The 25,572-nt window shown below is 38.9% G+C and overlaps 1 protein-coding gene across 6 annotated transcripts in view; it reads right to left on the bottom strand.

Moving 5' to 3' along the window:
* The window catches only part of NKD1 (NKD inhibitor of WNT signaling pathway 1), a 156,298-nt gene that overhangs the window by 10,433 nt on the left and 120,293 nt on the right, over nucleotides 1-25,572 (bottom strand). For 5 of the 6 annotated variants that reach the window (XR_011728501.1, XR_011728502.1, XM_071756875.1 and 2 more), the window contains 4 exons: nucleotides 11,300-11,406; nucleotides 8,666-8,761; nucleotides 2,464-2,611; nucleotides 1,366-1,450 (listed from right to left, as the gene is read on the bottom strand). Coding sequence is in view for 4 of the 6 variants with exons in the window: in XM_071756875.1 (XP_071612976.1) it covers nucleotides 1,366-1,450; nucleotides 2,464-2,611; nucleotides 8,666-8,761; nucleotides 11,300-11,406 (436 nt within the window). In the remaining 2 variants the exon portion in view is untranslated. The remainder of the gene's footprint in view (nucleotides 1-1,365; nucleotides 1,451-2,463; nucleotides 2,612-8,665; nucleotides 8,762-11,299; nucleotides 11,407-25,572) is intronic. The other variant, XM_071756878.1, reaches the window with a different exon arrangement.

Raw genomic sequence — 25,572 nt, 5'->3', positions numbered from 1 at the left:
TCTCAGAGAGCTTTCCTGAGAAGGACAAATGCAGAAGAGCCAAGATTCTGCCTCAACATTTAATGCCTCTATGTGGATTTGAAATAAATGTTGAAATAAATATGTTGAAATAAATAAATACCCTTTTTTCCTTTTAATTTGCAGCTGAAGAAACAAATGCAACAATGGTTCAGCATCCTAGCTCTACCATTTGAACAAACATTCCCTCTGCCTTAGCATGAAACATAAAATCCTACAGCAAATCCAATCCAAGATGACTTGTTTGAAGCAACTGATCTACATTGAAATGTATCAATTTTACCTACTTTTGATTTGTTTCTCTATCCATTAAAATGCTAAATTAGAAAAGGAATAACACATCTGTGACTGAGAGATTAACATTTTTCTTAGCTGTAAAAAAAATTAATACTTGAGAAATACATTACAAATGATTGTCGCATACTCTGAAGCTCAGTGCAATAACATCTATCAGGTAGGTAGAACTCATGATAACTGAGTAGATGCACTATTACACATTTTCAGAGGAAAAAGGCCTGTTCAGAATGATATCCAAAATAATACTGTATGCTGTGTTAGGGAAGAACTAAAAGCCTTTTTTTATCTAAATGGTAGACGGCTGCAAGTGTACCTGCAGCTGTTCATAAAAGAAACCACTGTGCTTGAGCTTCACTGGAAATTGAGGCAGTCTGAGTCACACAGGCTGGAATCCATTGAAAGACAACAGACAGGTATGTTTTCAATTGGTGAAATGTATGCTGAAACTTATGAAAAAAAAAAAAAAGATAAATTATCCAAGTTTTTCTGCAAGGTTAAATTAAATATACTGGTTCTAAGCAAGCAAGTTAATTCCTACATGGGTACTACTTAAAAAATAAATTTTGTAAGGCAGAAGTTGACCCATAGTTGAAGTGGTAGTGGGGAATCGTGGTTTCTGGCAGTGGGTGGTCAGCAGAGTCTGAGCTGGAGCTGAGTTGACCAGTGCAAAAGATGGGCTGGAAGGAGAGAAAGGGTCTGGAAGGCTTTAGGACACTTTTAGCCAAAAGGTTAAGCTATAAACTCCACTAATACTAATAGGTATAATATTTGCAGATGGTATCTAAAAAGACATAGCATGTCCTCCAAAGAGCCAACGGAAGAAAATTTGTGTACTGGGTGATACAGATTTGGTTTTGTTGTGGTTTGCTTGTTTGTTTGATTGATTTTCAATACACAAAGTATGTACTCATGAAATCTGCTGATGGCTCCACAGAGAAAAATGCTGTAATTCCTCTACTTTAACACATTTTGGAAAAACAAAGCAAGCAAGAAATCAATGGTTGAGGTTTTTTCACAGGTAGTCAGTACCTGTCAGGAGACTGCCCTTACCTGAGGGAAGACCTCTGCTTCTTCTCAGAACTTCTTAGTTCCTCATTGGCTTTGCTTTCAGCTCTATGCCTGGCACTCTGCAAATCTGCCAACAAGAGAAAGCACATTATTCTCACATTACCATCCTTGCTGATCAACTTAACTCACACACTACACTGCAAATACATTTTTTTTTTGTCAGTAAATCAAAATGTAACATATCACTTTGTGTAACCTTTTCAAAAGTGCCTTTGTCTGCAAGACAGATTTTAGGCAGACATAACCCTCACTGTAGGACTGTCAGGGTTAGGTTAAATGAAGCCCCACTCACACTGATATATTTGTCCCTCAGGAGGGTTTGGTAATTTGGAGCTCAGTGATGTACTAATGCATCACATAACTCCCCAGCAGTGCAAATTTGCTTATGTTAGCACCTGACTGAGTGGATGTATGCATTAAAACTGAGGTACCCAGGCTCTCCTTTTGGGTAAGGTGACCACATTTTCTACTCAAGTATTCCTTTATAAACCTCTAAGTATTTTAATTTAGTACTTCTTTATCTACTGCAGTAATTATGCTGATACAACTATTATTAGAGTGAATACAAGGTGAATAAAACATCAGAATACAAGTTATTTTATAAAGGCAGATTCTGTCAGTACAGATAAATGTGCAATTTTTATATGTATAATCATAAAGGTTACTTATGCTTAAACTGTTTATTCTTAACCAGCAGCAGTGATAACCACACACTTGCAAAAAACCAGTTATACCACTTCACCTGTTTCCACACAAGCTGAGTGCTGTAGTATCAGCAAAGTTAAAGGGTGCAAGTTGAAAAGGCCTTAAAACTGCCTTGCAGCACACAGAGACAATTTCACAACATACGAGTTATTGTTGCCAAAAGGAAACAATCAGGAGAGGGAACCCAAATTTGCTTAACAGACACTGGGAGGAGAGTAGATAATTTTGTACCTGAGATTTTAAAAAAGGCTCATGAGGTTTAAAACACCAACATTATTTACCTTCAAGGCTATATTTATTTGTACTGACAAAATTTGAAGATGGATTTCTAAGGGATTCTTGAATTTTTTCCAATAGCTGATTGCACATTCTTACCAGTATGATTTAACAGGATACTCTTTTTCTTCTGGCTGCCATCTGGTGCCACAGTAAGTTTCACTCGCAGAGTTTTGCTGGAGCTAGGAGAATGGTTTACTGATGCATCAACTACCTCATAGATGGTGTGAAGCAGGCTGGTAATATCCTATAGTTGGGTTGAAACACAAAAAGACATACTACTGTGAAAAAGGTATGAAACCTACAGTTCTGATACTCAGCACTATTTTGGACCTGGGACTATTAAATACTTAAACGTCCCCAAAAGTCATTGAATTTAAAAGAGCTAAAAACTTGCACAGAACCTTACAAGAAGGATCCATTTCTCTGCTTTGTTAACCCCATTTTTTCTAATACAGACTCATAGACCCAGAAAATAATTATTCAAATGGCTTCCAAATTGTTCTTCATCAAATGCCGTAAGATTTACAAAATGGGACAAATCAGATCAAAACAACAATAATAAAAGCAGAAGCCATTCAGGTTTCCCTGACTGTGAATCAACAAAATCAAGTTCTGCCTCTTCTTTTCCATTGGTTTCAACAGAACCCAGGGGTAGCCATTCATACTGCACTGAAAATTCATGTGATCAAAACAAATACAGCAACTGAAGAAAATCTTGGATGTTAGTGTTTTAGCACTTCTTGGTGGTTTTTCTGTTTGTTTTGTATGTTTTCCCTTGGGATAGTTTTGTATAATTGTTGATTATATAGGAAAAAAGCAGTAATAGAAGTAGCAGAACTGTAAACCTCAGGTCTGGAAGTAAATGATGTCTGTTACACTACCATAAGCATGTTGGTCTAGCTTATTTTCAAAACCCTATACTCTATAATAAATATAAAATAATATGAATAATAAATATAATAAATAAAATAATATACATATATAAATAATATAAAACTCTATAATTTTTCCCGTTGCCCAGGGGTCATGCCCATAACACTGGCAGCTCAAAGTTTAGTGTGCCCTAATGGGTACCAGCACTTCAGTAGTCAGTATACCACACAGTCCTCATTATCCAACTTTAAAAGTGACACAAAAATACTAACTTTTACTCACACAAGATTTAGGAAAATGCTGACTTCAGGGCCAGGACAAATAACTTTACAGTAGGTGATTTTCCAGCTAATAGGCAGAATGAATATCTAAATTCAAGTGGGTCCAGACTTTGTCTTAACCTGTACCCCCTCCTCTCTAACTTTTCTGCACTCTGGAATTTCTGCAGACTTGTAAACTCAAGACAAAGACAACGCGCTAATAAAAAGAGAGCAGAATTGGCAGTTTCTCTTTTATTTCCCCAGTGACATTTTTTTGTTATATCACTGCTTAAGAGTATCTCTATATGGGCTGTTCCTACCATGTCAGTAGCCACTTTCTTTCCTCTCCACAGGAACAATCAGAGACAATCTGGTGGACACCTCACAGCTCTTTAGCACATCTCACCTCTCACACTTCCACCCTAATAACAAAATAAATATCTGAGAGCCAGCTCAAAGGGCTGGAACTATATTTCATCTATGAGAAAACGCATTCAAGCAAGGACACAAACATAATGCTTCTGTTGCTTTATACAGAATAAATAATATTTTTAATAATCCTGAACCTTGATCCAAGCTTTCCCCTTCAGCAGAATACCAAAGGACCATATTTATTCTTAACAGGGCTTCACACACCCAGCACTTTGCTGAATGGAGCCCTTCCAATACATTCTTTACCAAGTGTTGCTGAGTCACCATGGCATCTTTCCACACAAGGCTACTATCAAGAGGGTATTATCAACTCTTTCATTCACAATAATCTATCCTTCCTTTTTTCAGCTATGCCAGATGTTTGTACAATCTGATCAACTAGTCTATTTTAACTTCAATAGGCAAAGACAAAAAGGCTTCACTCCTACTGTCCTCTTACATGATTTTTTTCCAGTGATAAGTCTAACTTGCTGGTATACAATCTTCTCCTTGTGTTCTGTGAGGGTCTTCTTCCAACATGCCACTTGACTCAGCAGCTTAAGAAGTACTCCCAAAAGCTGCCAAGGATGGCAAGATGCAGCATTTGTGTGACACATAGTTGGCAAGCCAAAAATATATACATACAAATATCACATTAGGACAATCTACGTCCCTCTGCCAGACAGGCCTGGATTAACCAAACTGATGTCCAGGCTCCAAGCAGTAGAAGAGGCTGCATCAGGACTCCTTGTGACCCTGTGCTCTGCTGCCTGTGAATTTTGTTACATGTTTAATACCCAACTTCCTCCTTGGCAATCTGAATTGCTTTGCATTCTGACACTGAATGAACGTGGTCATCAGATCAGACATATACCAAGATTAAGGTTAGGAATACCCCTAAGTAGCCACTTAATGATTATTCTGATCTTTTAAATGATAGAATCACAGAATTACTGAGGCTGGAAAAGAGCTCTGAGATCATCAAGTCCACCAAGTCAGCTAGGTAAGACTAAAGGTAAATGAATCTTGTAATTAAAATGTTGTTGTCAGGCTGATAAAAGGTAGTAGTCTCAGAAAAGCCAGTATCCTTCCTCAAGTCAAGTTTTGGTGCTGAATTCTGAATGCAGAAATAAGCTCAAACCTTGACACTCATTAGAGACGATATGAGCAAAAATAATTAAAAAGTGAAAGAAAAAAAAAAGAAATAAAATAGAAGAAGAAAAATAGGAAATCTAATGTAAGATACAAAGAACATTTTTTATCATTAAAAATGCATGAAGAGAAACATCAATATCTTTTCATTACTTTTCCCTAGGAAAAAGAAAAGTCTCATTTGTACTTTGTAGACTGATTTATACATACAGCAGGATGCTTTTATTGCCACATCAGCTTTGTTTGATCACATATTTTTTGAGTCATTCTTATTTGGAACCTGAAAGGACCTCCACTTGATATCTACTCCACAACTAGTCCAGAAGAAATTCCCTTTTTTTGCTCCTGACAAGAAACTTTCATTATTCCTGTGCAGCCACTTTCCAAAGAAAGTTTCTTCCAAGAAAGAACTGATTAAAAAAAAAAGGCCAGTGTTTATGAAGTATAATTACATTCAGAGAGCACAATATAAAACCTCATGGATCAAAACACATTAGTTCAATTACCCAAGTTTCAAGCCCAATTACAAATATCCGTGTGAAGATAATTACAGTGCAGCTGTCAGTTCTAAAGAGGCCTGCAGTACATAATGAATTGTCCTCTTATGGCTTATGCAATGAAGGGAAACATTATTAGCCAAGTTTTGTAATATACATATTAGAGTAAGAAAAGTTATCTCCCACTTCCCCAAAAGAACTTAAAAATGGTTGTCTTTTATAACACAAAAAGGAGTAGTGTAATAATGCTAATGTAGCAGTAATGTAATCTTACAATTTGCCATCCCAATAATTATGCTTTCATAATGGGTGTATATCTTCAAGAAGCATGACTAGATCTGAATTTCTAATTCTAAGGACTACAGAAGTCACACAGACTCTAGGAAGAAATCAAAGCAGTTTTAAGTTCTGAAGATGTTAAGATCCAGAAGAAATTTCACTACGATGGAATTTGAATGCTTTTGTTATGATTTGTCATTGTGTAAAACCCAAGGGAAATTTTATCCAGTAACCAAATCTGTATCTTATTTACAATTTTCAACCTTTTTAATGAAGAGAACATTTAGTCCACTTGTAAAATTGCACCCCACCTACATGGCTCTTAAAAACTTATTAACACTGTGCATTCCTCTGGAAACTCTCTGAACATGAAATCCAATGTTTTAAATGCAATGACTTTGAATCAGATGAAATGAATGTGGGTGTGCAACTCACTTCCTTTTCCAGTGTCTCACTTTTCCAACATAAAACCAAGAATTATTATGCTGACTTCTTTTTTGTAAAGCACCTCAAGGTCTACAGATAGAAGTCTGATTTAAGAATAAATCCAGCTATAAATCCTAGAGACATTAAAGTGAAATTTTCAGAGAAGGAGAAAAGGTCTGCACTAAGCTTTTCTCACCAGAATACTGGACTTCTGTTTAGAAAAGCTGACTAGTTCTGAAAGCATTTTTATCAGCTCCCTAAATGGCACTGGTCCTTTTCCTCAGACTGTCCGTTCTGACCCTCATCCAGCTATGAGCTTCACATAATTTTAACTCAAATCATGTGTGTCATTCATTTTAATTGAAATTCACACATCCAACATTTGCCATTGTTATTTGCTGGATTAAGAGCAGAGCTGCTTAAAAAATGACAGTATCAAGCCCACTATGTTGACTGCCAGTCTCTAAGGGGCTAATGGAACAAAAAATTCTGCATCATATGAAGAGACTGAAATTCCACTTTTGTGGCCAAGATTATCTATGAGCTGCTATCATTAATCATTCTTGCACAAACAACTCTCAAATTGCATCTGGACTCAACATCAGACAACCAACAAGACAGATTATACAAGATGGAACAGCTTGCAAAAGAAATGTATAATGTAACTGGGAAACTCTGCAATGGTGCATACTATTTGTTTCTATCTTTGGTAACATGTAAAGAGCTGAAAATTATCAACCTACTTGGTCCCTTGGTTAAAAGAATTTCTTTTGGCACAGGTTCAAGCCTGAATATAGCAACCTCCAGCCCTCAGAGCAGTATAATTTTCAATCCCTCCACAGATTTGGGTTCAGTTAAGCTGCAGTCTGCTCTTGTAGCAGGGAGAGGTAGTTTTGGCTGTAACATATTCTCTAAGTACAGTCAAATTAAGCTCTTTGGCGTACCACATAATCAAAAATAATTATTGTATACATACAAACTTAAAAGCATATTCTTATTATGTTCAGCACATGGAACTCCCACTGACATTAATGGGAATTCCATGCCTAAATGTAAAGGACACCCCTGTATGGCTTTGGGCTTTGTGGGTTTTTCCCCTATTCTTTGAGAGTCATGATAATCTTGTAATGAAGACTTAGCCTTGTGTCTCAAAAGATCTGGGTTCAATCTGCCACTAGATTCTTGTGAGACTTCAGGCAAGCTGTTTCATTTTTCTGGTCTCCCCCATACATTAACAAATGCAATTCTACTTCACCACCTCTCCTCACCTTCTCTATATATCTTGTCTTCCCATGTGAAACCCTTGAACTAGCCTGTAACATTTCACCTACAGGAGGGACGCATTTCGTTTGACTGTTCAAAACACTATCAGAATGGAGACAATTAAAAAAGCCAAGTGATAATGTTCATATACATGGTAAAACCCCCAAACAACCACTACATTTGGCAATTTGTTTATAAATGTTAACAGATATTTGTTCCAGTCTTTTAAGAAAAAAATCTGCCCTCATTTGCTGTCTAAGGTCACTATACGTTCAGTAATTACCCTATTCCTTTCAATCAGTTCTTAGTAATTTTCAGACACCATCATAAGAGCCAAGAGAAACAAAGCCTCTCAACTTTCAGCTGATTATGTGAAAGCATAGGAGCCAGTAAACACACCTCACAAAAAAAAAACCCAAACAAACCAAACCCAAAAACCAACAGTGGCAGCACATTGCAGTAAAACTCAGTAAAAGACATTCTTCTAGAAGAAGTATCATTCAATTTGGATAGAAATAGTTCTGAAAAAGGACTATTGTCTAATCTACACATGCTCTATTTTACTTATTTGCACAGGAAATATGATTTCAAGACACCTTGATAACAGAAAATACACATGGTTATGCTTTGACAGCCATTCACTATGGTCCTCCAGCAAGTATCATTGATGTTACTTATATGTGGAGGGAGAAGGCAGAGATCTGCCTAATATTCATGAAAACAACAGAACAGTATAGTTAATCCTACTGGAAAGAATGTCAGAAAGTAGCCTTGCTATTTGGTTAGCTTAACTCTGAAAAGCAGGAGAGAAGCCAGAACAATATACATTTGCAGGGGTTTATTTTGACAATGTGTTTAGTTGTTCAGTTGTTTCAGATATTTTTCCTTCTCAAATGCCAGTACTATTTTTTAAAAGCTAATCCCAGATATTAAACAACAACCAGCTTAAAAGTGGTACAGTACATCTGAAAACAGTAAACTATCGGGGAGATTGTTTCTAGGAGGGAAGGGTCCATGGAAACTGCTGTTTAAACTGGCAGGACACTTCTATTTCATAGAAGAAAAAATGTGCCTGTTATAAAACACTTCTCTTGTTAGCAAATGCTGCACACAAAGGGGCAGCTGTACTTTGCTTACCTCGCGTGTGACTCTTCCGTTGTTATCAAAGTCATACAGTGTGAAGGTCCATTCTTGCCTGTTATCTTCCTCTACAGACACATCACATTGCAATTCCTAAGAAACATGCAAAGAGCAGCTGATTACCTAAAGCAAAAGGCCCATTTGCAGAGGAGACTCTGGGTAGAAGGCTGCTTGCTTGTTTCCTCGCTCCCTCCCTCACAGGAGGAAGCATTCAGGATACATCCCGGGGTGGTCTCTGTCCACCACCGTGAACGGGTGGCATCACAGTCCCATGATAATCCTAACTCCCTTGGACCAGGTTTCAGACAATCTGCAAGATGCTTTCTACTTCATTGTTGAAAACACAATTAGAAGAAAACTACTCCTGAAGCTCTTGAAATATAGCAAGATGTGAGAAAGGAAACTAAGGAAGAGAAAATTAGCAGCAACAGACTCAGAGAATGAGGTGGCACACCATGGTGCCAGCAGCAGTCAGGAGTATGAACTGGACATATGGCACAAATCCCCACCAGTGAGACCTGTCCTTGACCCAGACATCTGATACCCAAAGGCAGTCAGAGTTAGTGCAGTACAGAATCTTGTCACTGAAGCTCCTGAAATGGAGCCTGCCTAGCAACTGGCAGGTAAGAACAACCTGGGTGTAGCTCCTCTAGTGCCTGGTCCTTATTTAAACTTCTGTTATGAAGTTTAAACGCGCTTTTGTTAGTGAGTGTGACTTGTGGAAAGCCTGAAGGAATCAATTTGTTAAAGGGAAAAACAATTCCCAAACCAAAACCAAGACTTCAATCAAGAACAAAGGATGCACTTTGACTGACTCCAGTCACATGGGTGCGATTCCTTTGCCTTCTCTCAAGACCTGTGCAATCAGAATTATCCAGAGCCACAACAAGACAAAACAGAAAAGTTACATTACCATTAAAATGAAAGCCACTATAGGCAAGTAAAATAAACAGCTCCAAATAGCTTCGGCAGGATGGAGCTCAAAATACCTGGTTGATCGTCTGACTTGAAACCAATTCCCTACAGCAGTTACGGGTACCCCCTGTCCCCTGCTGAGTTCAAAGGCAGTCAGTCTTCTCTCAGTTGTAACAAGCCCGGCTGAAAGCTGCCAAGTGCCCCACACTCTACTGTGGAAACACAGTTTCACGTTACATAAACATTCCTGGCACCTTTAGAAGCCAAATCACATCCACCTCAGATTTAGACCTCTTGTCTCAACACTTGCGTTTCTGATTCTTTTATACTTTTGAAACATTTATCAATCTCTTAGCTCCCAGCTTACACAGCTGGAAAAATTTCATTTGTAGAACAAGGGGGAAAATATCAATACTTGGTTTCCTGCCACATATTAATACTTCCCTGTCCTACATTGCCTAACATAACATCTTTATATGAGGATGTGCTCTGCGTAGTTAAGAGCCATGGCAACCCTCCCTGCATTAGTCATGGTGCCTAGCACCAAGTGCTAACCTTTATGGCATGCCAAGAACTACTTGGGAACAAACACAGACTTTGCCGGTACAGTGAAGTTCCAGCTACTCTGGCACCAACCATGTTGACAGGTGTCCTCCAACATTCAAATATCAAGGCACTGTTAATTGCAATTTATCATGCCTTTCCTGCCTGTAAATGTCTGCTGCTCGAGGTAGAATATAAAAAGGTGAAAAGGAAAAGTCGCCTCCCCCCGGAGGCACACAAGCACCCAGCAACACCTGAACTGCCTGTGGGAAAGCTCCCTCCTTTTAATCAGCCTTAAAACAGTAAAAAATAAAGCACACCAGACTCCCAAATCTGATCTAGAACAGGAAATGAACACTCGAGCCATGCTGCAAGGTGGCTGCATGGTCTTTTAAATAACAATTGGGGAACGCAAAGCTCATTACTGTGACAGGCTGACAGCACCAAAGGTAGAAGTTGCCACATCTGCTGAGTGCAGAGATAAAAAGTCCTGCTGTTTCTTGTCAGTACCAGAGTACATCCCTCCTCTCCAAGACAGACAACCCTCTAGCTGGATGACAGCATGTTTCAATAGTCATATTTATTAAATCACTCCCTATATAAAGAAAACCCTGCCATCTACACACGATGTCTGGCAGTTTCATGAATTTAAGTCTACAAGGAAATAGACGCTCAGACTCCATGCCCTCCAGGATCCTTTTCCTCCTGCCATGTGATCAGATGGATTTCCCGTGTAGCAGGTCAGGGTTATTTCACTGGGGAGGCCCAGGCACACAAAACCATGGATAAGGAAGCTTTCACAAACATCTCTTTCACTAGGCAGATTTAAACCAGTGCAATAGTCCATGAAAGTAAATCTAAAGATTTAATGACATGGTAGCTGGTGGAATAAATTACTAATGAAAGGTTCACAGATAAAGGACTAAACTGAATGCCTCTTGGCATTTCAGATCACCATTTCATTGTCTCCAAATCAGGAAGTAAATCTCACTAATCAACTCAGAAGTAGCACCAATAGTAAAACACTGACTGGTGACAATGCTGCTCCCTCCTGTATCCATTACAATCTCTGGGAGAGACACACATGCATCAGAGGACACCGTTTGGTTCACAGGTTATTTTTCTACCATAATTATGTCAGTACAGCAAAAGTTTAAAATATAAAGGACTTACTTCAAATTTCAGCTGCTTCTTGGAACCTGTGCGTGTGTCACTTTCTTTTTCTGCTTTCTTTTCATCTCCACTGCAAACTCCATCTGTCTTCTCTGGAGGCAAAGCCACTGAGAAAAACATTTAAGAAAAAATGCTTATAAGGAAATGTCAAAGCAGTCTTATATTTGCAAATCTCTTTTTATATTTAGAGTGAAATTGATTTCAGCAAACTTGTATGAGAGGATCATTATACTTGATTTGCTTTTGTGTTCACTACACATCTGGGATAATTTCAGCAGACAGTCTACCAACAGCTTTTAGTATACAGCCTTTCCTACAAACTCGAGTCACAGGAAGTTCAAAAACAGTATTATGAGAATATAAATCAGCAGAACTGTTACTGTAAATAAGTTGAATAATGTGCAAAATATTGAAAGTAAGTGACATATTGCAAAAACATACTGGATTCACCAACAGTGAATGAAGTAACGAAGCTGAAATGAAGACCTCACTCTGTTCCAGTTTCCCTCTTTGAATACACACAAACCTTACTACCTCCCAAAAAGGCAACATTATCTGGCAAAAAGCTTAAGATTAATTTTTTAATATGCATGAAAAAGTATATTTTAACTAAGTTTTGATTTAAAACATTATGCGCTTGTATAATTCAATAGCACTCATAAGGAGCATCATTATTAACATCTATCAGACATAACATTTATCAAATATGTAACAGAAATTTATATAAAACTTCTCAAGCAGATTAAAAACATCTCAAGCAGCCTTGCACATGATGAAACCCTGTATCTGAATAAAAATTAATTATATATTCATTAACTTTATGAAAATAAACAGATTTTTAACCCTCAAGCTTTTTAGATAAGATTTTTTTTATACATCCACATAACCTCTGTCTACAATGTTATGCCTACATTTCATTAGACACTGCAGTAATCCTGCCTATTCCCCCCCAAATAGAAGATATTGTGAGAATGTGGGTGTTAACATCAGCATTCTTCCTCTTGCATAGCAGCATTTTCATCTACCCAAAGCCTTTATCCTAATGCTACATAGGAACAGTTTCTTGAGCATGCCTCCTTTGTAAGTAACATCTCATGTAAGTGTCAGTTCAGCAAAGTCAGATTCCTTAAAAAAAAAAAAAAAAAAAAGGCATGATCCCCTTCAGGTCACAGTGGGCATTTCAAATTGGGTTTATGCTGCAAGTCTCCTGTTTTTTGACACTACTGAGGTGCCTCCCGAGCATTCTCCCAGGAAAGCAAGTCCATAACATGCTAGAAATTGAGATATTATATTAGCTATTTTTCAGTATTTCCCCTCACATTTAAAATGCAACAATTAGCTTAATTTAAAAATAAATAAATAAATCTACCCTTACTATAGTTTTATACTCAGAAATTCACAAAGCCAAGATTTCTGCCACAACAGAAACTGCAATGTGTACATATATACATACATACATATCACCTTTCCTAGTTGTATTTCTTTGTTTAAATTTAATACTATTGTATTACTTTTTGTTTGTTTTTAAAACTGTAGTATACTATAAAGGGGTCTGGATGTACAGTAAAGAGAGGGGGAATGAGGTTGAAACCCAAACCTTGGAGGCTTCCTTACTTTGATACTTATTTGCAGTTTTGATGTTACACCAACACCATTTTCCCAGCACACACATTTAATTTGCATTGTATAAATGCAAATAGACATGGAATTTATTATAAACATACACACACACTGATAGGCTTTGATTTCTCTGCCAAGCCATGTTAAGATTCCCTACACAAAACATAAGCTAAGCAGGAAGGTCAGCTGAAGGAAGAGAAAGCTCACTTCACAGTGTCCTTTTAACCTGGTGTTATCAAATCAACAGGGACTGTTTACTAGGAGGTTTTGTATAGCATTTACCATAATGAACTCGTCTATTAAGATAAGTATTATTTACAACACAGAGCCTTGTCTATCTGGAGAACAGTCATTCGCTTTCTGCTCGCTTTGTCCATAAATACAACTCCATATTCCTGGAAGTTCAAAGCTCTAAGACCACAAAAAGATCCCCATAAAACAAAAGACAACATTTGGTTGCCTACCTTAGCCCAGCCTTATTGCTTCCTTCTAAAATCAACAAGAAATGGTCACTTGGGCCTTCATAACAAGGATGGTTGTACTGACAGCAGTTATCCATAACTACTAGATCCACTCCTGGATCTTAATGGCTCCAGGAATCAGTGCTTAATATGCACCAGGAAGCAGTTTCTCACATGAACAGTTCTAAGTCAACAGGAACATTTGTATGAGGAGCTTCTACAATTCCTCACAATCTAGAGAATGTGAAAGAAAGGAAAGCTGGGCTGGTATGACCCCTAGCTTTGTTGGAAAGTGTATTGCCAGTTAAAAAGAAAAAAAAAATCCACCCCTGTTATTACACATTCTTTAAAATGTATACAGGTATTTAATGGTCAAAATACTACATCAAAATACAGTGATCTTTTGTCTGTTAAGGGACAGAATTCCAAATGACACTGGCATGGCAAACAACGTTAGGCTGAGACCACTGAGGAGCAGATCCTGCACAAGCTGTTTCCTGCCTCAAGGCTCTTTGTTCAGTTTTTCTGTGACAACAGTGTCTTACAGAGCATTCCCTCTCTTCCACCACCGTGCTGAAAGCTCCTGGCATGTGCAATGAGCAGCAGAGTTCCCCAGCCAAAGGGTGCTCGGAGAGGAATGACACAGAGTTGCTTTCTGGTTTCAGTAACAGTCCTCCCACTGGCACTTTAATAACCTTTTGGATGTCCAGTTTAAGTGTTCAGATGGGAAACTTTCCCTTTAATGTATAATTTATGTAACAGAGGAAAAAAATGTGCTCTGACAAATTAGTCTTCTCAAAAAACAAGAGTTCAACTATTGGGGAAGGAGGGGAGACATCTTGCAGTACACTTCTTGAGAGAGTTTAAATACTGTATGCCAGAAATTATCCTCTTTGAGCTTTGCTGACCTTTGATCTGAAGAACTCATTGGCCTTGCTGCTCCAGGGAATTATCCTTTGAAATCAGTTACTCATTTTGGAGCTCAGATGAAATGGGGAAATCTGGTGATCTCATCCTGATGTCAAGTTTCATTCAACAAAGAAAAATGAAATATAAATGAGGAAATTTTAAAGGGGAATATGGAGGGATTAAAATAATATTAACAATTGATCAAATCATGTGGTTTGTATATATCCTCGTGTGCCTTCATCCAAACCCAATGAACATTTGAAACACACTGGACTACAACTGTTTTGTCTGAGAAGGATAAGTGTTTGGTATCTCATTCCTATACTTAGCTTTGACTATTGACATGCGCTCAGTTTCATGAAGGATACAAACACATGCTGAACCTACTTATAAATAAAATAAGAATGTCTACTTGGGACAGTTAAAACTGGCAGCCTGTAAACAGAGATCCACCAGTGAGCCCCATGCCAAGGGTCAGATATATTCACAATGTGAACTTCCTTTCAGCTCTGCCAATGATGTTAAACTAGACCAGACAAGATTGCTATCTCAAAGGAGTGTGGAGAATTAATAGACTTGTGTTTCCAAAGCACAGGCCATCAGAAAGAGGTCCCCATGCAATATATCATCTGTGCAAAAATACTTACTTACCTCCCCACTCAGATAAAAAGTCCTGACAAAGAGAATGCTCTATAAAGAGGAACATACAGAGAAACTTACCCTTGTTGTGGGAATCTGCAACTGCAGGAAAAAATGTGTATTTATTTCTTCTCGTGGGAATAACCATATGCTCTCAAAAACAATGTTCCCTAACAGAATGTTTCATGAATTGAAATACTACATATGTTTTCTTTATGATGTTCTCTTCTCTTGTTCATTATAAATGGTCTTGTATTCACTTCTATAACCTTAAGACACTATAAAAATGCGCCTGGACAACATTTGAAATTGGAAAGACAATAAAGGAAAAATATTAACTTGGAAAAATTGTGAAATACCATTCTTTCATGAAAAACAAACTGACTGGCTTAAGTGTACTAGCAGATGTTTCTCCCTAAGATTGCTAATTACTACCACCCAGTTGCTCATAATTGAGGTGAAGGAGGAAGAGAGAGGGAGAATGAACACCAGTTTAAAGGTATTAAGACTCGTCCCTGAATAATTGAGGGTGGGTTTTTTTTTTCAGGAATTTATTCATTCCTAGGAAAGGAAGGGGCTAATAATTCCACCTACCCCTTAGGAATCACCAAAAAACCCACAGATTTGAGGTAAAAAATTATTCCATACTGTGCTGCATGTATTGAACAAACAAGAATACTAAACTTCAGACAGCCAAATCATTCTTCACTGATCTCCATCCTGCATCTGAGAATAAGAGGGGGAAAAAATGGAGCCAAAACAGACCTGTACCCAGGTGGAAAAGTGACTGAACTTTTACCCTCACTCACGTGGCTTGTCAATTGAGATTTCTCAACCCTCATTCAAGCAAACCACCATGCTTTTTAACAAATGACCTTCCTTCTCAAAGTAGAGACAGTTTCACTCTGTTTTTCAACTGTAGTGAGCATTTTGATCAGGTTGATTGAAAAGGTCTTGTGGCCAGAAAGTATGGAGTATGTAACTCCAATGAAATCTTCAGGTCTAAGTTACAGCTACTGTGTCCAAATTTGCACAGCAGTTTAGGAGAACTCAAGCCAAAAATGAATAACTTCAGAGCCTCTTTGGGATGACAGTCATTCCAAAAGGTATGTGATGGATCACAGGGCCTTAACTCAGAAAGCAGAACTATGGGAGAAGCTATGCATTTCTAAAGTGATAGATTATGGCTGGACATTACCAGTGACTTTTATCTTGAAATCAGGGTCATAGCTCTGTAATTTTTGAGAGTAAAGGTAAAATTGGAGAACAGACTAAAATGCCACCTATGAAAGTCAGCATCTGGCATACATTTGAAAACAAACCATTTGAAGTGAAATGTCTTCCCCTCAAGATGGACTGACTAGATTCAATGGCAGTTCTTTAACACTGCTACCAGAAATAAAGTGACAGAATTATCTGTACATGGGGATACAACCAAGGACACATTAGAACCTGAGACTTGTGGGGAATATAATAACAGGAACATTAAAAAATGCACAGTCATACCAAGACAAGGAGATGAAGTCACATGCACTTTGTAACAGCTCAAATTGAACTTCAGTAGCAATATTTGCCTGGTGGAATTGAGTGGCAAAGAGCTGGTGCAACCAGGTTCAGCAGTAAAATTTCTATTTAAGTCAATAGGGTAAAAATTTCACTTCCAATTTGCATTTCTAAAAGATGTAGCAAAACCTAAAGTCAGAGACTGAGTACTAAAGAGAGAGAAAGACAATTAATTGTGTTGCTTTTCCTGAAGTCTCTAATGTCTAAATTATCTGGCTCTGTCAACATTTTTTTCATTGCAAATCAGGTTTGACAAACTTACTGACATTCTTCACTGACAACACAACAACAATCAGAGCAATAATAACTATGTTTCAAAGTCCAAATTGAGAAGTTCTTTACTTAACAATTACATTCACATTCAGATTTCACTTTTAAGTTCTCCTGGAGGCCATGGATTAAGAAGTATCATCCCCACCAAGAATACACTTTGGTCTTGTTCCAGAGTTGATGGAAATACAATCCCAACAGAGATAGCTTTGCTTGAGCAAAGGTACTCTTCTCCAGAGGAAAATGAACACAGGCAGAATAGGACAAGGAAGGGAGTAACATTCCTGTTCCCCAGCCACCAGAATAAGCACATAGAAAAACAGCCCCGTCCTGGGTCAGCGCCAAAACCGTGCATTCAACTTTCCCTGGCTGAAAGCTGAAGCTTATGAATAAGACACCCCTCAAAACAACACAGATCAAGCTGCCTTCTCTGAAACTTACTGTAGAGAAATTAACTGTCCACTCTAAGTCCACTGGGACAAGTCAAAACCAATTTAGCAAGAGCTGTACCAGTAGTACTTTGTACTAGTCCAGAATAGGTATTTCAACCTGCAAATTGGAGAGACTCAAATTTTTTCTATTTTACCGTTTCCTGTTGATGGTCACAATGCAAATTAGAGGTTCAATGTCACACCACAGAATTGGAAAAAAAAAAAAAGAAGATTCAATATGTCACAAGCCCTACTTCCAGCACTTGGACCAGGGGTACACAGGCACAAAACAGAGAGATATTGACTAAGACCATGTGACGGCTTGCAAAAAAGTCCCAAACCAAAGTATGTTTTAAACATTAAGGCACCAGAAATTATTCTAACTGACAGGTCAACATTAGGCCATTTGGGAACTGCTCAACGGAAATTCACTCAGATGTTTGGACAATGTTTTATCTCCTGAATAAAAAGTAGTCAGGCTCACAGGTCTTTGCAATACGACCTCCCTTAAAGCTTCAGTTCCTGTTGCCAACCCCAATAATTTGACACACATAAATACAAGTATTTCCAATTCTTGATACAGAATCATGAGCTTCTGTCTAGGTCTCCGGTTTTGGGTTTGTTTGTTTGTGGGGTTTTTTTGTGTGTGTGTGTTTTTGTTGTCTTTTGGGTTTAATTTTTTTTACTATCTCCTTAAAAAAATAAAATATTTATGCTAAAGATGCAAATACAAAGGACAATATGCACTCTCTCTGCTAGCTAGGGTGTAACTCATATATGCTTAAACAATAAACCTAGATTTCTCACACTCTTTCTGGAGTGATTTTGCTGAAGGGAAGGAGTTTGTTGAAATTTGCCAGATTATGATTCCCTTTCCCAATTAGTTCCCCAACTGGCTGTATTTCATCAACAGCAACTGCCAGATTAAATGACTTACTTGACCATCTTCACCCAATACACTTTGATGTTCAGTTCTCAAGCTTCAAAATACCTTTTGGATGAAGATCAGACAGCACTAAACAGAATCACTAATTAATTAAGCAAAGTTAAATTTTAAACACTGTTTGTTGTGTTAGCCAAAAGCCTGAACAGAACAGTATTTTTTTTCCCTTCCTCATCGGAGATCAAAGAAGATGGTTTCTTGCTCCCCTCCCCTATCTTAAAAAAAAAAAACAACAAAAAACCCCCAAAAAAACGGAGGTGGAGAAGAGAGGGGAGAGAGAATCTCCATAAGCTTTGGTCAGAATAGTTCAGGATGATACCTGTAGTGGCAAGATTTGTGTTTGATCAGTGGGTATATCAAAAGCCACATTAACAGAATGCAATCTGCTATAACTATCTGTATCATTTAACATGGGTAAGTACTTCTCAAGTGAAAACTGTCACTGTCATATGGACCAGTTACCACTTTCTAACAGCATTATGTGTCCCTGGAGCCCTGAATGGGCCTGCCAAGTGTTGGATTCTGTTTCTGAACAGTGACAGATGGGACACCAACTGATTATTTGGAACTTACAGCAAAAGAATAAAGACCTCTCTTCTCAAAAGATGGACATACATGGATTTTGGCCAGTAACTGGTAACAATTTTGCTTTTTAAAAATCCCATCTCAGTATAAATTGCAGATTTTCATGTTCACATAGAATTAATTTTTTCACATAGACTTAACATCAAATGAACATTTCACATAGAATTCAATTTTCTTTCTGTCTTAAATTTTCTTTGCCTCTTCAGATATTTTTTCACATGAAGAAAAAAAAACCAGCCACTACATAAGCCTTTATTCAAACGAAGGATGAGTAGGTAATGTTATTAATAATGTAGGCTTTGATATCAACTCACTCCTATCTAACTTAGACATTCAATGGGAAAATCATGTTTCTACCACCTTTGCTATGATAATGGGGCCTCTAAGGGTATATGAACTGTAAGATTCATTTAATCAGAACTGCTTCCCATGAGGAAAGATGTCGCTCTGACCCTTGCAAAGGTAGCCTTTTATAGAGAGCAATGTTGTGGACCTGTACTGTAACATTATTTTGGCTGTGATGAATCAGCTGCATATCTGACATCACTCTCATAGTTAATATAGAGTGACAGGCTCAGCTTTCCCATCCTCAGAGCCCTACATCTTACTTAGAGATGTGGGGGGAGTATAGAGAGAGATCCACAAGACAACTGAAAAGTAGTATGACCAATAGTCCAGCATCTGTGTGTGCACACAAACATATCTCCATCCCTTTTCATACTTATACATGGGTGAGGAGTTTGCAGCAGGCTTGCAGGAGGAACCAGCCCTTCCCATTGCTCTAGGAGCCCATGTGTTTCACAACTCAGGAGGCAGCTTCCCACTCGGAGCCACCCCTTTGGTGGAAAACCCTGCAGCATCAGTGTCATTGTTTTTCATTCAAACTTAGTGTCTGGAAATCTGGGTGGCAATCCCTACTTGCAGGTGGGGGTAGGCAGCTGCCCCTGCAGGGACAGAGGCCCCTGGGACAGGGCAGGTGGTGGGTGCTCAGGGCAGCTCTCTGAGGGCCCTGCAGCTGTGAAAGAGCAGGCTGTACCTCAACACACATTTGCCAAGAATATTCTTCCACACCTGGATGGCTCCACTCTCTATAAAGGCTCATGAGTGTAACAAAACAGAACAAAAAAGGGGCTGCAGCACCACACTCCAGCTTCATGCCTCCAGATCTCTAAGAGGCACTTTAACTCCCTCCTAAATAAAGCTTTTGCACCCAGGATTCAGGGTTGCCTTGGCTCCCCTCAGCCACTCCCTGCCCGGCGCCAAGCCCCAGGACTGGCCTGGCTGCAAGGCACAGCAAAGTTCTCTGCTCCTCCAGAGCCCTATGAAAATTCCTCAGGAAGCAGCTCTTTTACTTCTGGATATTTTGTTTTACAACTACTATTCCTTTCCTCTCTTTTTGTTACCTTTACAGTCTTAAAACTTTTTTTGGTATAAAGTTGGGCGCTTCGTATGACATTTTACTGGTGAAAGCACCTGGATTGCTGGATCAGATTTATTAAGCAAGAAAAACCTGATTACTGTGGGGTTTTTTGGTAGTTTTTTTTGGTTTGGGGTTTTTTTTTGGGGTAGGCTGGGGGTTGGGACTTTCCATCTAACAAGAGCAGCTGGAGTCCAAGTTCTTTCAAGAGCAGAAATGTTGCTTCAGGTTCATTTCCACAACCCCACAGTGCTGCACTTATTATTTGCTTTTACTCACAAACTAGTTGTGGTTACAAAAAACAAAACAAAACACAACCACCTCTTCCAAACAAATGCCATTTTATCTTTTTTTTCCTCAGGAGAATAAGGTTGACTGCTACTTGTGCTTTGAGGTTTGGATATGATTGAGATGAAACATCTGTTAAGAAAAAAGGTGTGTGTGGGGACTTTTTTCTGCTAAAAATATCATGGCTTTTTTTTTCTTTTTTTTTTTTTTTTTCTTTCCACCAAACTTGAAACATGTGATGAAATTCAACTTTTAAAATATAACCCTGGAGCTACTTGAAACTATAAAAGTCTCCTCAGTATCTGAGGCAAGTCAGAATTTCCACTGTTCAAGCTGGGCTTTTATGAAGAGCAGACTTTAGAAAAAGCTGTAATCTGTCTAGGTAACAAAGGGCACTTGTTCTGCCTGGTGAGGTAAAACTTTGGGTTTCTGTAGCTACTGCAGCAGAAGTGGAGTTGAAGCACACAAAAGCACCCTGACTGATACACACTTCAAATGTGGAACAGCAACTGGAAAAGCAATATGCTTTGCACCAAAATTGCCTCTAAGTCTGCATGTACATGCTTGTGGATTTGTAAGGTTCAGCAGATTGTTGTGTCTCAACTTTCCAGCCCAAAGGTTCAGGCTTCTGTAGATTCAGGCTTTACATCTATCTGGCCATCTATAAGAAATAATGGCTCTTAAAATCCAGTCCCAGAAATGCAAGAATTATTGCATCCTACCATGAACTGTATCCTCGTATGAGAGATTCCAGAATATGAAATCCCTGTAGGCAGAGCAGGGCCTTACAGAAACATGCCCACAGGATCTAAACAAAAACCTATTGCAGAAAGCTACTAAAAACCCAGCAAAGGGACTCTAAAACTAAGTTGCCTGACTAAGTCAAGGTCAAGTCAAACTCAAGAGAACTGGAAACTTAAGGAATATTTGGGAGTTGCAGCAGGACATACTGCCTATTAAATGCAGTATTCAAGGTTTTTAAAAACTAATGTAATGTTTCATGTAAAGGCAAGTCATTAGAAACAAATATACTGTCTTCTGAAATAGCAAGGGCCAAAACTTCTTCCAATTACAAAAGCACAAAACTAGAATAATTCCATGAACACCAGCGTGAGAGTATTATCTAGCCTGGAAATCTTTGCCTGGAAATATGCTCACGTTTCACATGGGTAAAAAAAAAATAAAAAAAAAAAAAAAAAAAAAAAAGAAAGAGAGTCACAAGAGAATCAGAGAAGAATGGCATTTTGACTCACTTTACAAAAACATGTTTAATAAAACCTCCACGAACTATGGTCAAAGCTACAAGAAAAATAACTGGTAATAATCATTGCTGGGAAATTAAAAGTAGAAAAGGGCCTTTGTTCTTCAAGTAGAATAAATGAAACCACTGGTATTCATCATGTTTCCAGAGGGATTGTTTTCAAACTCCTGACTTGTTCCCATTTTTCACTCTTTGTTCTTGGTGGTGGATGTCCTGGGGCAAAGTTCAAGTACATTATTTTTATACTGCTGAAAACATACAGTCATGCAGCTTTATCTCAGTGCCACACACACTAGATTAGCTGTCTCTCACAGATATACCCAAATCCATCAACTTGCCAAGGTAAATCTGATGGTAGCCCCTGCCACCCAGATTTGTCACCACTGCAGAGGCAGGAGAGCAGGACACCTGGCTAGTTGTAACCCTGCAACCTCAGGTGGTGCTGAGGGCTGGACAGGTGTCAAATGCCCACAAAGTGCAGAGCTCTGCACCCCCCTGCATTCCTCTCCACCCCAGGTGATTGCTACCCAGCCTAAGCTGGATGGGCAGCTCACTCAGATATCCTGCACATGCTACAGTTCCTTCCTCTGAATCACAACATTGACAGCCCAAGAGAAATAATCAATGACCAAGACTAATTTGGTGAGTTCAGATTACTGAGACCCTCCCAAAGTTGTCAGGTTGTCAGCTAGAGAGCCATATCCTACACGCAGGGAGCATGCAAGGCACAGGTAGCAGAGCACGTAACCTCTGCACAGCAGCAGCTCAGTGTAGGAGGAAAGCTCACCCTCCAAGGCAAGATAACAGCCTGCTTTTCACTGCCTTTCTCTACTCTGCTTGCCAGCATGGATGGGAGCTGCTAGACACTGTAAAGGTCCATTTGGAAACACCTGGAGAGCACTAGCCCATTACACACAGGCCACGGACAACCATTGGATGGCAACACTCTTTCATCACTACTGACCTGGCTGCACTTCAAAGAGCAGCTCCAGAAGTAAAACCTCCTGATCCAAATGCCAACCCCCCTCAACTGGAACAGCTAATGTTAAGAAAGACTTGTACAATTTTTTATTTTTTTAATTTTTTTTTAAAGTGCCTTATGCCATAAGATTTTCCTCCCACTCATGGCAAACAGCCTACCTGCTTCTTATAATTTCCTGGATCTGTGCTTGACCACAGGAAAACTTCTGCTAATCCTACCAGTCTCATGTTCTTTGGTGACTTTTATTCTAACTGCCAAACTAAGCAGTTTTCTCTTGGCACTCTCCACTGCTTGTGGCTTTTTTTTTTTTCTTCCCTCCCTCATGTTCTTAGGTGCTCATTCCAACTCCCAGCACCGAGCTTATCGGCTTCCAGCCTAGGCAGGGATGAGCTGGTTTTTAGCCTATGGAGGCTGGTGCCAGTGGGTCACCCTGAAGCTGAAGATAATTTTCAGAGCTGTTTCATGTCATATTGTGTGGTAAGAAAGAGTACAGAAGAAACCTCTCGACAGTAAAAAAAAAAAATAAAAATACAGCCAGTGAGCAAATGATCACCAGTCTGAGGTGATCACATAGCATACACTCATGCAAAGCAAATCTACAGTAAGTGCACAGGATTAGCAACAAGTCATTGAAACACAGAGTTCCCATATAACATCCCAGAATGCAGACCACAAGAGAACTTTTAAGGTAGAACTGTTACCACTCTGTTTGCAGCATGAGTGATGAATAGGTATTTGGTTTAAGAACATGCCTGCATCAACAGTACTAGGTGGGTAATAACAAAATTCTGAGATAAGGCAACCTTGACTGTGTTTAGGATGCAGTCTATGTCTTTCCTATAAACACACCAGAATGCCATGTAGATAATATACTGAAAATTATTTAAGCTTTAGAAAAGAAATGAAATAACCATTGTAACCAAAAGAAGCATGCAGTTTGAAATAACCACCTTTATTTACCCATTCATAGCTCAGCCTAACACAGTACATTAATTTATTACAGCTAAGAGATCATCAAAGTATAGTAAAAAGTGTCTCACAGGCAAATAGAAAGTTTTGCTTTGCTGACAAATTTATGAACAATTTGTGCCCAAGTACAATATCCTCCCACCCTCTAAACTGAAAACCCCACAGATTTTTTCCCAGCTACCCATTTTAGAAGCAAGTCTGAGAACCTAAGTCTTCACTGAATTTTTCCTGAACAAGAGACAGAGGAGAGGGAATTCTGTTGCACTGCACGAGGGCAGCCCTGATGCAGGGTGAGGGAGGCACACTCCACCCCATTCCCTCCCCTGCTGTCCCAGCCCCAGAAAGGGGGGAGCATGGGCACCTCAGCAGCACTCACATGGGAGCCAACTGTGGTCTCTTCACTGTCCAGGACACATAGAGGGGGGGGAAGCATCTGCAGCTCTGTGAAGGTCCAGGAAAGTTGGCAGTGTTGGGCATAATCTCAGCAGCCTTAAACCACTATTTCATTCTTTACTACTGGTTCTGTGTTTGCCTATCTGTTCTTACTAGAGTAAAAATAACAACACAGTTCCACATGGTGAAACTCTGTTAACCACATCTCAGCTCCCATTTGACCACTGATTCCCTGAATGCTAGGTGGAGGAAGAAGAGATGAAGGACTGAATGGACATACTTGTAACATCTGAAAAACATATAATCAGCAATACAATGATTTATTTTTCTGCATAGCCAAATACAGCATGTTTTACTTGCAGGTTCAGAAATTCCATAATGTCTCATAGATGTGTGAAAAGCAATACAGGTAGCTCTTTCACAGATATGACAGATTTTATTTTATGTTTTTCCAGCAACAACATGTGCTTTGAACTCCTCTGGAGGACTCAGTATTATTTATGGACAAGATGACCAGAATAATTTGAGTGATTTGGTCCCTTCTGGTACCGTATGAGGTCCCACCTTACATCTAAAGATTTGGATGCATCCAGTTTGGGAAGCATATAAAAAAATTGATTGATTCAGGTCAAGCTCTGTCACTGTTTTCAGTGGAACTTCAGAAATCATGTTCAGATAAGGCTTCAGGAAGGCTTGGATCTTCTCCAATCTTCTGCTAAGGCAATAATAATCAAGACATCACCTCTGTTGACAAATGAACAGATTGCTATCAGTGTAAGAGGCAGCTCCTCTGACAGGTACAGGACCAGACTGATCTTACAGATATGCAAGATTTCTGGTTAGTAGAAACACTTAAGTCATACTTTTCAGAACAGTGAAAAAATGTGTGAGAAATCACATTATCACATAACTAACTGGGTGATAAGTTAGGTTTCCTGAGCTTAAGAACTTCACCTTAAACTCCAAAAGACAGCTGAAGTAGACTGATAGCTAGATCCCACTGGGAGGTAAGGAGCTTGTAATGAGACAAGTAGGAAATTGCCTCTTTTCCACAATCAGTCTATATCAGAGGGAGATTTTTCTGGTTCAGATATCACAAGCAGGGAGAAAATGGACTGCTCCAAAAAGTTCCTAGATGTGATAAGATGAAGGAACCCCACTTCACAAAGACATGGAGCAATCAGGATAAGAAAGCTCTACTGGTCTTCAGGTTTTAGCTGTGAAACTTCTTTCTGTGGAAAGGTTCAGAGAAAGGAGGTGAAAGTTTGGGACAACAAGAGCAGGACTGTTGAATGAGTCATTAGAAAAATCTACTTATGCCTTCAGTAGCAGGGAGAAGATGTGGATGTCATAACTGACCACTCTAATAGCAGAGATCTTTCAGAGCCACCATCATGTCTCCAGGATGAAAGAATAACTTGCTGTTTGATGCTACATTCAGTTCCTGCCTGCCATTTTATATTCCCCACTGAAATTAAATGAAAAATATCTCCCAACACCTGTGCTAGTTTTTGTGACTTCTTTCGGAGCCACCTCCAGTCA

The sequence above is a fragment of the Heliangelus exortis genome, chromosome 13, assembly GCF_036169615.1.
Source record: "Heliangelus exortis chromosome 13, bHelExo1.hap1, whole genome shotgun sequence".
Classification (NCBI taxonomy): Eukaryota; Metazoa; Chordata; class Aves; order Apodiformes; family Trochilidae; genus Heliangelus; species Heliangelus exortis.
This window is presented reverse-complemented; position numbering and strand designations above follow the sequence as displayed.